Consider the following 13,603-nt stretch of genomic DNA (forward strand, 5'->3'; position numbering starts at 1 on the left):
TCAGATATCAAAATACATCTATCTATTTTTAGGTTATTTATAGACAGAAGAGATTCGATGAACTCGTGCCACTCTTGTGCCTCTTTTGCTGGAAGTGGATCATTCCAGTCAATTTTCAGAAGCCACAGTTTCTGCATGAAAATTTTTGCTTTTGATACCACAGGTCCTATCAATCCCAGTGGATCAAAAAGTCTTGCGATGGTAGGTAGAACATTCCGTTTGGTGAATACCGTATTGCTGTCAGCTTTCACACTGAAAGAAAAGCAATCTTCACTTGGCTTCCAGGAAATTCCCAGAGCCTTTATTTCACTTGGGTCGGAAAAGGTGTAATCACAATCTGAAAATAATTTTGGAATGAGCGCTGGATTATTTCCGCACCACTTATGCAGCTTCATGCCTGCAGTATTGAGGATGCCTATCAGTTGCTGTTGAAGCTCTTTCGCTTCCAGCAAGGTTGGTGCACCGGATAGTACGTCATCCATATAAAAATCACTGGTTAGGACAGGAGCCGCTAGAGGAAAATTGTTTCCTTCATCCTGTGCGAGTTGTTTCAAGGTTCTCATGGTGAGAAAGGGTGCGCTCACTGTCCCGTAAGTTACAGTTGACAACTCATCAATTTTTATGGGCTCGTTCTTGCCTTCCTTCCACAAAATTCTTTGAAGGCTTTTTTGACTCGGATGAATTTTTATGATTCGGTACATCTTTTCGATGTCCGCAATGAAAGCAAACTCGTGCTTCCTGAATCGGATCATTATTGAAAAAAGATCCTCTTGGATCACTCCTCCGTTATACTGAAGAGAATTCAAAGAATTGCCCTTTGTGGTAATCGTGGAAGCATTAAAAACAGTTCGTAGTTTTGTTGTCGTTTTATCAGGACGGTATACACCGTGATGGGGCATGTAATATGTGACCTTTGGCTCTGTGGTCTCATTCACCTCACTCATATGCCCAAGTTCTAGATATTCTTTGAGAAAATCTTTGTATAATGCCTGATAATTTTTGTCTCTCTCTAATCGATTCCACAGTGAGTTTAGTTGTTTTAACGCCATACTCTTGGACTCTCCAAGGCACCCGGGATCTTCCTTGAGAGGCATGGTGACTATATACTGCCCCTTATTGTCTCTCATATGAGTCTCCTCGTAATGGGTTTCACAAATTTCGTTGTCTTTTGATATTACTGGCTTTTCTCCAACACTTTCAATTTCCCAAAATTTTTGCATTGTTTTATTCAAGTTCTCTTGTTGAACTAGTCCACAATGTATTGTTTTATTGTTTGTTTCTCTTTAGTGGATAATGCGCCACTTACAACGTACCCGAACACCATATTTTGCAGAATTAAATCTGTGCCACTAGGAGAAATTTGTCCTGTCAATAATAGTTCATAAAATATTTCCGCTCCCAACAATATATCTATGCGTCCCGGTTCGTTATATTCTGGATCAGCTAAATTTACGTCCCTCATCCCCTCAATAGACACTTCTAACTTTTGGGAGGGAGTGCTATTTGTTATTTTCTCCACTATCAAGAAGTCCAATTCCCTCTCATAGTCCTTTCTTCTATTAGCGAGAGAGGCTCTCACGCATCCCTTGATTGGCATTGACGCTCCGTTTAAGCAAGATACAACAAGATTTATTTTTTCTTTCTTCAACTCAAGTTTCTCTGCAAACTTTCTGGTTACAAAGTTCGACATAGAGCCCCCATCTAGCAGCGCTCTACCATTGTGGTATTGACCATCCTTATCTTTTACAAGGCATCTCGCTGTACTAAGTAAAACTGTCTTTTTTTGTTTGTTTCCCATGCAGCTGGTGGCTGTTATGGGGTTGGCATTGTGCTGTTTCGGCGTCGTTATATTGCTCGGGAGAGAATGTGTCATCTCCGTTCTTCCTGCAGGAGCAGCAGCAACAGTTTCTTCTTCGCGGGGGAAATGCAGGGTCACGTGGTGTCTTTTATTGCACTTGGGGCAAGAGAACCTCGACCTGCATTTTTTCACCCCATGTGAAGATGACAGACAATTGAAGCACAAATTATTACTTTTTACAATTTTAATTCTCTCGTCCACTGATTTGCTTCTGTAATCAGAACACTTGTACAATGCGTGAGTTTCAATTCCGCATTGTACGCATAATGAGTCTTTTGAATCCGAGAGAAACACCTTTGACACATTTTTATTATTTTTTAAGTGGAAATTTCCTCGCTGTTTTTGAAACCCACTATTGCTCTCAATGAGAGATCTACCTCGTGAAGCAAAATATATGTCACTCTCTTTAGCTAATTCAAGCGGTCGAAACCATTTTTCTCCTTGCCTCACACTAATATGAGAAGCAGTTTCTCTATCTAATGTCTCAAACAACTTATCTGCAACAATGAGGTCTTTTAATGTGTCAAAATCTGACACTCCTCTGAGCTTCAGATAGTAATCGAAACTCGTTTTTAACCTCGACGCAAATTGCACATGCGTTTCATTATTACGATGAGCCCTTCGAAAATTCTCTAGACAAACCTGCGGTGTAGGCTCGTACTCTCGTAAAATAATTTCTTTTACCTTATCATAATTTGACAGTTCATTATCGCTTATGTGGGACAAAACGTTGGTTGCCTTTTCACCCAACAAATTCAATAAAATTTCTGACTTAAATTTCTCTGGCACTTTTTTTGTGTTAAATGCTCTTTCAAGTGATGCGAAGAAATACCCCCAACCTTCCGGCTGATTGGGTACTCTAACAGTTAGAGTTCTCACACTTTTAATGAGAGATTCAATTGTGTCTTCCTTTACTTCTGTTTTATTATGTTCGGTGCCGTCACAATTTAATTCTACACGTACTCTAACTCTAATTCTGTTTTGACGCGCTCTAATTTCATGCGTTCTAATTCAACCTCTCTTAGTTCCTCTGACTTTCTATCTGCTATTATTGTGGCTAGATAGTCTTTTACAAAGTCGGGATCTTTTACACATGCTTGATTTTGCAAAATAAGTTCTTTTAACTCACTCACCTTCGCATTCTCGATGACTATTTCTCCAAGGTCCTGAGCAACTTGGATCAAGTCCTGTTTTTTGGCTCCAGCGAACATTTTGACAATGAAAGTTACGTATTCCGAATTATTTTAGCACTACTCACAGTTCTTTCGTGGTCACACAAGAACTCAACGAATACAATCTCGCTCCACAGACGTCTTCTCCGATTTGAACGACATTTTTCACAGTTCTTTTCTCCGGCTCGACGGACCAGGTGGACGATAACTCACTCGAAAGAAGTGGACTGTAAACACTTTTAATATAATTTTACGATAATTTTAATTCACAAATATAACAAATGAACTCGCACGAAATCCCGATCGAGGGAATCGTTGTACAATTGACCAGCTCGAGGTCTCAACTCATACTCACTCACACACACACTGTCACACACTCATAAAAACACTTTTTTCTCTCTCTCTCTCTCTCTCTCCCTGGGGACGGGAGGGGAGCTCTCATCACCTTTTGACCTCTGCTCTCTCCTTACTTTTCTTCTTCTTCTTTTTTACTATTATTATTATTACGCAGCAACAAAAATTTATGAGCTTTTCTTTGCATAACAATACAGATATTAGATGCAATATTATTTTTCATAGACAAAACTGCCCATATAACTTTTCGTGCACATGCTCATCTTTAGAACAAGTATCTTCATTAAAGTATCTTGTCGTACATATAGATAAAAACCTAAAATGGAAAACACATACAATTAAAACTTTGATGCACCCTATACAAATTCTATTACCTTAAGCAATATTTAAATCAACTTTTCCTATTTGTCATTTTATTATGCCGTTATTCATTCATATCTATTATATGGCCTGACTGTATGGGGAAGAAATTACATAAGCACCTTACGCAAATACAAAAAAATTATAATTAGAGCACTTACTAACGATTATTCCACTCTCTCATACACACACACAAACTTTTTCTCCACCTGAATATACCCTCCCAACCGTTTCATTAACTATATTTTCACTGATCCTTCTAAATAAAAATCAACTTGATCTACATTTCAATACTTCAAGAACAACGAGTAGATTTAGTAATATCTATGCCAATTATTCATAAAACAGTAAAGAGAAATCATTTTACGTTTCTTGTTCCAAAATTCTACAACAATTTGCCATCTGACATTCTTGATGAATGGCAGATTGCACTTCATTATTTGTATTAAAAAACCGTCTCAAACAATATTTGCTCTCTATAAATGATATTGAAAGTTATTTTTAATATGCAATATATTTTTTCCCCTATTTCAATTGAGCTCTAGCAAAAAAACAAGGAAACACTACTCCATCACTCAAATATTTCTGAATCACACCTTCTGTTGTTGCCATTATTTATTTTAATACTAATTATTTGCTTCATATTTATAATTTATTTTAATCTATATATATAAAATTGATTTTCTGTGTGTATGTTCTCTATACAAATCTACAATTTTAGATCAATCGTCACCAAATTTTGCATATATACCAAATGGGACCCAACTTGAATGATAGGGTACTTTAAAATTTCTTCAGAGCAAGGCAAATGCCCCAAATGGGCAAAAAACTGTCAGGCAACAATCACTTTCCGAATGTTTACTTCAGTTACCGTGGTTCCCTAGCAATGCGTTTCAGACGTGTATATGCCTTTACAATGGTTTATCATTTCTTCAACGCTGTCAGTATATGTATAATATTTATGCCTTTATAATGATTTGCCACAATTTCAATACTCCCAGTAACGAGGCTTTTTGAATAGATGTCAGAATCATAATTGGCATCCCTTTGAGGATCAGGAAAAGGGTGATCTATCCTCATAGAAATCAGTGTTAAAATTGCCGAAAATTGCTGCAAAAATGCCGAAATTTAGTGGGGTTTTCTGTCGCATCAATAATTTTAAAAATTGTATTGAAGTCTTGATTTTTGAAATATTGAGGTCGCTTAGAGATAGATATACGAAGCGCAGGAGATTGAATATGAAGTAATTAGCCAGACCTACTTTTGAGTTGGATATCCATTCAATAATATTGATTTCAACTTTTTATTTATATCTTCTCAAGCATGAAAATTAATGTTTCTGTATTGTCTTTTAATATTCAACTGCATAAATTCATATAGTTTAGAATGTTTTAAAATTAATTATGGGCCTGTAGAAAGTGCATCGAAAAAATTTCACAGCTTTAACTAAGCATTTTTTGAAACTGAAACAGGCAGATGGATAACTTGAAGTTCAAGGAGGGGGGAATCAAAATACATAGCTCCCCTTAAAAAAGGGGAAAAATTAATTTATCTATGTTTCTTTAAATCTAGATTTTTGTTTATTTCATGAGTCGTGCAGGAAGTCGCCATATTGGTTAACCAAATTGGTTTTTGGTTAACTATTCTGGGGAGTCGTGGGTGATCAATGTTTGAGAACTATGTTTGATCAATTAGGTTTATTGGTTAACTTAGGACACGGTTTGCATGTCCCTCAAAGAAAGAGGGGGATATCACGTGATCCAAAAAGCCTCATTGAAGAAAACTCGGGCAGTGATGGATATTATAGCTAGTTATATGAATAAAACAAATCACTCATCTTAATTTAAATCGGTGTAATATTTTGTGACTGCGTATATGTATGTGTATGTATGTCATATTCATAGACGATTTCTCTGTCTTGCATTTTTTCATTGTTAGTTTGATCATGTCCACCAGTATGCATCGGCAATGATCCCTTGGAGGAATTTTCTTCGTTTTGCGCAATGTAAGTTTGATGATGTAATGAATAAAGTTGAATTGCATTGGAATTGAATAGAAATCCAGAGAAAGGCAAGGATTAGGTTCTTTTCTTACAGAACCTGAGATGACCACCGATAGATAGCACCTTTTCAATGTGCCCTTGCGCAGTGCCCTCCATGCTCAAGATGAGTAAAGTACATCATGAGAGAGAAAGACTTTCTCAAGAGAGAAAAGTTTCAGACACAATGCGATCGGTAGTAAACTTCTGTATGGGGATATGGCCTGAGTTGGTATGCAGCAAAGTAGTAGTAGTAGTCTAGTACCCGAGGCACCAGATGTACCTAGTTGTAGCCCTGATGAAAGAAAGCCAGGACTATGATGCCGAACTTACCTTGTTGTCAAGTCTGTGGCAGAGTGTTGTCTCTTGCGGGAGGGTACTTCCATTATTAGAATGTATTGATTGACTTTTCAAATTTATGCATTATATTTTATAATAGATTTAATGTATGTTAGGAATTCCAAAAGACGTTGTACAAGAAGTATATATGGGCCAGGTTTTGCAAGCCAATTGTGGTCAGGCTCCAGCTAGACAAGCTACTCTGGGTGCTGGTATGTATGTATCATTTTGAAGGAATTTATATTTGGGTCATTTCCAAAAAAGTCAGACTTTACAATTTTTTTCATAAAAGTTCAGAGCATTCTGGTAGTTATATAAATTTTTTTCTAGCTCTTCAATTTTAATAATTTTTTTTCTAATTCTGTCATCTGGTATTTCTTAATTTGTTGCAGATGGCCTCTAATTTTTTTTAAAAATCATTGTTTGTAGCAAAACCTCAAAATCTGGTTGTCCCAGCTTGAAAAAGTGTTGAACAAAGAAACTTGGTGCAAATATTTTTTTTTTTAAACTTGGAATCACATTTTATATATGTGCCATAGATTAATAAAACTGGCAGTTACAATTTTCAAAAAATATATATTTTTTAGGAAAAACCATTTCTTTTGTTTTCCAATATTTTTCCCATCTGAAAATGTCCACTCTGTTAGTGATTCAAGGAAACATTTTTATACCAGACTGAAACAAATTATTACACCATATTAAATCTGATAACTTTCAAGCTCATTGAAAGGTTTGTGTTTAATGCTTTATCAAAAATTTTGGATTTGACTTTCGAAAAACTGGTTAAGATCAATGTTATGACTTTAGTATCAGATTTTTCACTGTTGAATGCAGACTCTGGGTTACATCATTATCATAATTAAGTTTTTTTTTTTTCATTTATATCAACATTTAGTGATAGTACATGAGGATATGCTTCAAAATATAATAAAAGTTCTATCAATCATTTAAATTTTTAATGAAATTTAGGCTTACTTGTCCACTCTTTTACATGTTCCAAGAACTCAAGCAGTGCAACACACACACACACACACACATTTTTTTTTTAAGTAAGTTATCTGTTCAATTTAAACCCTTTACAACATTCTCCATCATGCTATTTTTTCAGTTAAATACCAAAGTTATTACAGATTAGTACAGATTGTCAAATTCACTGCTAGGCAGGAAGATGTGTGAAGCGGCATTTTAATATTATGATTAAAGGTTGTTATACAATACATCTTGTATCTTATGGAACAGAGCCATTGCATATAATTTCCTATATTTTTGTTTCCGGGCTCTACCCCCCTTAATCCACTCTAGATCCCTGATGTGAGAGGCATAAATGCAAGATTTATACCATATCAAATTACTATTCAATTTCAACAAAAAAGTTTTGAAGTAAAAAAATCATCCTGATGGCATAATATACAGCTGAGCAAGTCGTGTTTTTTAAAATCTTTGTGACCAGATTTTAAAATTTTTACTCGAACCAAAATTCAAACTACGATGGGCGTTTGTGTGCGTGGGCATGCGTTTTTCTAATTTCCTTGTTGTGTGGACGTTTTTCCAAGCTTACTGGGAAGAATCTGGAACACCTATCACATTTTGTATATAATTGCTGAGAGAGTAAAAGTGTATGAAATGAGTAAAGAAAAATAATTTTAAAACATTTTTAACGTCTTTAAAGACTAATATTTTTTTTTTCCACTGATTTAGGCATTTTGGCCCTGCAATGACCATCTTCAGAGAATGTGGTCTAAAACCACAAACTAATAAATCCTTTGAAGAGATGAGTAGGACTGTGTTTGCTGTTGGTCATTTTTTTGGATAAGAGTTCACTTTTGTATGAAATGAGCGTGTCTGGTATTTGAAACAAATTGAAGTGCAATCTTTTGAAAAATTCGAAAAGCTATAACAATTGTCTCTGCTATAGTATATGAAGTTTGCCCAAGCTGGTGATATTTGTAACATATTTCTTCCATCATTTACTGGGTAATCTTGGCAAGTTCTAATGAAGTAATTCTGAAGAACATTCATGTCTGAATTATGCTTTGCTTTTTTGAATACCAAAGCTTTTTAAAAATGAAAATTATGTTAAAACTTCTGCATCATGACACATCTTTGCCAACGATGTTGAGCAATTTGTGTCATGAAAATAAAGTAGTAATTTTATTTACTTTTAACAGTATTTTGGGTAAAATTTATTACTATATTCTTATTTTTCCTTTGGAAAGTATCTTATCGTGTATGAACTATATTTTACTGCATTTTAAAATGTATGTAAGTATTATTGTATTTGTAATCTAGGTCTAAATATATCAACTGCATGTACAACTGTAAACAAAGTTTGTGCCTCTGGTATGAAAGCTGTTATGCTTGCTGCACAGAATTTGATGCTTGGTCACCAAGTGAGTATCAGTTAATATAATGCAAAATGAATAAGATGAGCAACATCTGAAATTGAGCAGCTTTGGCTGGTTAGGATCACTTAGCGGCTTCATATACAGTCAAATCTGTATGTTGAAACTGATGGGACCGAAAACTATTTCAAGATAGAGAGTTTTCGAGAATTTTTTTTTTTTTTTTTTTTTTGCACAAGAAAGGAAAAACACACCAAAAATCGTGAAAATTTTGATTGACAAAAGCTAAAATACTAAATTTTATTTTGCATACTGATTGAATCTTTTTTTCATGTTACACAATTTATTTTCAACTAGCTATAATACCCGGCGCTGCCCGGGTTTTCTTCAATGAGGCGTTTTTGGATCACGTGATATCTCCCTTTTTTTTTCTTGAGGGACATACAAACCGTGTCCAAGTTAACCAATATGGCGACCTGCGCGATTCATGAAATAAACAAATCTAGATTTACACAGAAACGTAGAAATGAATATATATTTTTCTTTTTTTAAGGGGCGCTAGGTATTTCGATCCCCCCCCCCCCCCTGAACTTCAAGTTATCCATCTGTCTGTTCCAGCTTCCAAAAATCCTTAGTTAAACCTGTGGAATTTTTTCGATGCACTCTTCACGGGCTCATAACTAATTTTAAAATATCCTAACCCACATGAATTTATGCAAAAAAATATCAAAAAAGACAATATGGAGACATTAATTTTCATACTTGAGAAGATATAAATGAAATCAATGATATTGCTCGAATATCCAACTCAAAAGTATAGGTTTGGCTAATTACTTCATATTTGATCTCCTGGGCTTCGTATATCTCTAAGCGAACTGAATATTTCAAAAATCGAGAATTCAATACAATTTTTAAAATTATTGATGGGGCGGAAAATCCCACTAATTTCCGCATTTCTACAGTGAAATCAACAATTTTAGCACTGATTTCTATGAGGATCACCCTTTTCCTGACTCTCAAAGCAATGCTGATGATGATTATGACGTCTATTCAAAATGTGGCAAACCATTATAAAGGCATAAACTATTATACATATACTAACAGGATTAAAGAAGTGACAAACCGTTGTAAAGGCATATACACGTCTGAAACGCATTGCTAGGGAACCACGGTAACCAAAGTAAATGTTCGGAAAGTTATTGTTCAGGACCAAAAACCATTGTTGCCGGACAGTTTTTTGCCCGTTTGGGGCATTTGCCCTGGGCTGACGAAATTTTAAAGTAGCCTATCGTTCAAGTCAGGTCCCATTTGGTATATATACAAAATTTGGCGACGATCGATCTAAAATTCTCCAAGTGGAAGACTCAGTCATACACACGACTAATGGGGAGTAAATGGAAAAACTTGAACGGCCCGGTATGAATGATGTCGGTGCCTGGTACTGGGCCGCAGCCCTTTGGTTGAGAAACACTGAGTAGCAACTGAGATAGCACTTACCGAAATTAAGTCATGGATGGCAAAGCTATATAACAGCTTCCAGTTGAATTTGTCGAAGTACAAGGAGAAAGGATGAGATATGATTATCGTTGACAACACACATTGATATGAGAACATTCAACGATGTCTTGGATAAAATGAAATGACTCTGGACGTTTCTCCTCTAATTCATATACCATTCTTTTCGATATTGTTGATCTTTTACAGAAATATTTCTCACATTCTTGGTTGATCTTCGTGTACAACAATTTAACGGCTCCTACCTTTTGTTTACTATTTAGAAGAGGTTTTCGGCACACACAGGTCCAGTGAACCAGTGTGTGAACCTTTCAGCCATCTAGACTAGTGTTTCTCAACCGCCGGGCCCTGACATCAAACTGAGCCGTGAGTGGTTCATTGTTCCTTTTTTACGCATTTAATTCTCATTAATCGTATTTATGGCCGGGCCTTTCACCAACGGAAATGAAATCAACCAAGCCGCAGGCTCTCAAAGGTTAAGAACCACTGATCTGGACGCTTTATTGTTTGATGTTTGTGTTTTGATGCTAGTCTGTCTGGACACCATAAAAATGTAACATTGCACTGGTGTTGCCTGAAGGAATAACATACTTATATATATGAGGATGATTCACAATTCAGATGGTGGTGATGACAGTTTCAAGAATGGTTTCACGCCTCCCTAAAGGCTTCCAGGGAAGCGTGCCACACCTATTCCTACTGCCCAGAAAAACATCTGGTTCCACTTTTTTTTTTACGTATTTATGTTCTCCAATACAAATTAGCAAGCCTTGACTAACTTTTTCCCCAAATTAGCCTACTAATGTATATTTCGCTTCGGGGCAGTCGTATTCCAGCGATGTCCAAGAGTGATAGGGTTTGGCTAGTTTTTTTTATTTCCTTTCAACGCATATTGTCTGGCCTACAGACTGTTTAAGAGGGAGATAGTAGGTAGTATATATGTCCACTAATAGCATTTTCTTCCCTTGAACTACATAACTGGAACTACATTGACATAACACTCAGTAAGTAAAAAAACTTCTGTGTCTTTTTGTGGTTTCTTTGTGGCCCCCTTTTTTTTTAGCAGCCCGGTGCGACCGCACCTTTCGCACCTGTCTAAGTCCAGCCCTGGCTAAGAGCCTTGAATTTTGCAGCTTTAGTGCTGAATTATATTTACTTCTGGATATAGTTATCAATTAGTTATTTTTATCAGAAATCCGAGTCCCAATGTGATCACATAAAGTGCCATACAATGTACCTAAATAACGGAAATTATAACATTAAATATTTATAACTCTGACATTATAAACATGATAAGACTACACTTATACACTTTCTGGCATGTACCGCTTTGTTCAAAATTCCCCAGAGGAATATGAATGTGGTGCATGTACGGTTAAGTAGTAGTGAGCTTATGTAATTTTACCTATTGCCAGGGATGCAAATGCCCCCTCATCTGTTTTGGAGCAGCAAACTTTTATTTTTGGAGCAGAAATTTTGAAAATAAAGCAGGACTAAAAATAGACATTATCTGCAATATAAGCAGTAATTTTTTTATGAAATGCCAAAAGTTTTGCCAAAAATTGTTAAAATGGATAATTCTAAATAAATTTCCTTCATAAAAGTCCTTTTAAATTTTTTTCTGACGTATCTGTCACTGCCAAAGCATGCATTAATGAAATCACAATAAAAATTATTAGACTGCTTTCAAACTATACACCATGCATTAGTGCCAGCTTAAGGCATGGGCCCACCTGTTCATAGCCCGGGGCCTCAAGAGAAGAAGGGGCCTCACGAAAATGAGATCTGGTTGAAATTTCGAAGAATGTGTCTGGTAGGGTCTCAGAAAAATCACTTGGCCCATGATGCTGTCAAGACGGCTCTCCCATGCATATTGAAAGCCCAGGCAGCAAACATTTCTGCTGCTTGAACAACAAAATCTTATTCACCCTCCTATAGCAAAAAGTGTAAAATATAATAAGAGTTTCCATGAAAAAAAAAAAGTTTTCTTCTCACAGAATTTGAAGAAATGATCAAATTTAAAAAAGAGAAAATATTAATATCTTCATTTAAACAATTTCTCAACATAACATGTTAATAGATTCTAGGTGGTCTTTCCAGCTGTTTTCTCGGCCTGAAGACTGTTACAATACTTTCTTTATGAATCACGAGTCTAGCATCTTTCAATGACAACTTCTTTCAAATTTATCACACTATCAGGACCGTCTAAATATCATGGGGGGCCCCCTCCTTAGGCAAAGTGATGCTATGGTAGTCCCATACTTTAGCTGGAAATAAACAGCCTACATATTTCCTATTTATTTTCAAAATTAATTGTACTATACAAAATATCATAAGGTGGGGTCACTTATGGGCATGAGGCCCCTCACAAAAGTGACAGAGCTACAGCCTGGGGCCTAATATGGTTTTCATCATTTTTTTTTTTTCATACAATAAATTTGATATAGAGAAGGGGGGTCTGAAAAATTTAGCCGGGGACTTGAGAAAAACCCCATCTTAGGGAACTTGTTGCAAAATGTAGGCGGTGAGGCCTGCGTGGTTCCATGCCCTAAAGAAGGCCCTGGTTTTATGGGTGGTTTTGTTGGATTCTCTCTCTCACTGTAAGTATTAGTCACTAATATAAAATCTTTATTTCTTCACACCTTAATTTTTCTTCTCAGCTCTCCAAACCACCTGTCATGGCCCCTTTCTCCATTTTCTTCCGTGGTTCCCTTGAAGTATCCCAGTACCACAAGGGGGCCATATTGCCCCCGGTTGAGAACCACTGCTCTAAGCCATATAATGATAAATCGCATAAACGCCCTTGGTCCACGGACCAAATATAGCCCTGGGGGTTATCTGATGCGGCCTGCCCTCCTCAAAACCGAATTTTTTAAAAATGAACTAAGTGGCACATTTACAGATTGCTTAAGTGTACTTTGATGCAATTCCAGAGCATATAAGCTGTCCATGGCATATTTTCAGATCACTTAAGTGACCAGGGACACAGTTCCAGAACACTTAAGCGATCCGTGACACATTTAGAGATCCCTTGTGTGACGTGACGTAGTTTTAGAACACTTAAGTGGCCCCCAGTGGGGTTCTACATCACTCAAGTTACCCGAGGCACATTATCAGATTATTTAAGTGATCCGCGGCATATAATTTTGGATCACTTGAGTGATGCGTGGGACAGTTCCAGAGCACTTACGCGGCCCAGACACATTTTCAGATCATTCAGATCTGCGAAACATTGAATAATCACTAAAGTGGCTCTTTAGGGCACTTATCAGTAAGGGGGGAATGTTACTTCAATGTTGAAAGGTTTTTCTCGTTTTTGGGGCACCGAGTAAGATGCCATTAAGAATATTTCGTATTTTCATAAAGGGTGGTTGATGACGTAAGCATCATCCAAACCCCTTCTCCCCCCCCTTGTCAGCAAACCCGAAACCCCCTCCCCAATCGATGCTGATGCAATACTTGAATGGCATATTCCTTTGATCCCAAATGGGGTACGAGATGAGGACAGAGCTGACAAAATTTTGCTGATGGGGGAATTGCGAAAAATCTGCTGATGTAAGATTTTTAATGTTTCTTTTTTTCCCTCCCCACCATTTACGGTGGCAGGAAGGAAAAAAAAGGAAAA

The 13,603-nt window shown here is 36.5% G+C and overlaps 1 protein-coding gene across 2 annotated transcripts in view; it reads left to right on the forward strand.

Annotated features, from left to right (window-relative positions):
• The window catches only part of Acat1 (Acetyl-CoA acetyltransferase 1), a 175,609-nt gene that overhangs the window by 37,301 nt on the left and 124,705 nt on the right, over positions 1–13,603 (forward strand). The window contains exons 3-4 of one of the 2 annotated variants that reach the window (XM_089236469.1): positions 6,238–6,333; positions 8,411–8,511. In XM_089236469.1, coding sequence (XP_089092595.1) covers positions 6,238–6,333; positions 8,411–8,511 — 197 coding nt within the window. Of the gene's footprint in view, positions 1–6,237; positions 6,338–8,410; positions 8,512–13,603 lie in introns of both variants that reach the window. The other variant, XM_089236470.1, reaches the window with a different exon arrangement.

Source organism: Pholcus phalangioides, unplaced genomic scaffold (assembly GCF_987345545.1).
Source record: "Pholcus phalangioides strain wild (caught in Gottingen) unplaced genomic scaffold, Ppha-v1.0 ptg000009l_1, whole genome shotgun sequence".
NCBI lineage: Eukaryota > Metazoa > Arthropoda > Arachnida > Araneae > Pholcidae > Pholcus > Pholcus phalangioides.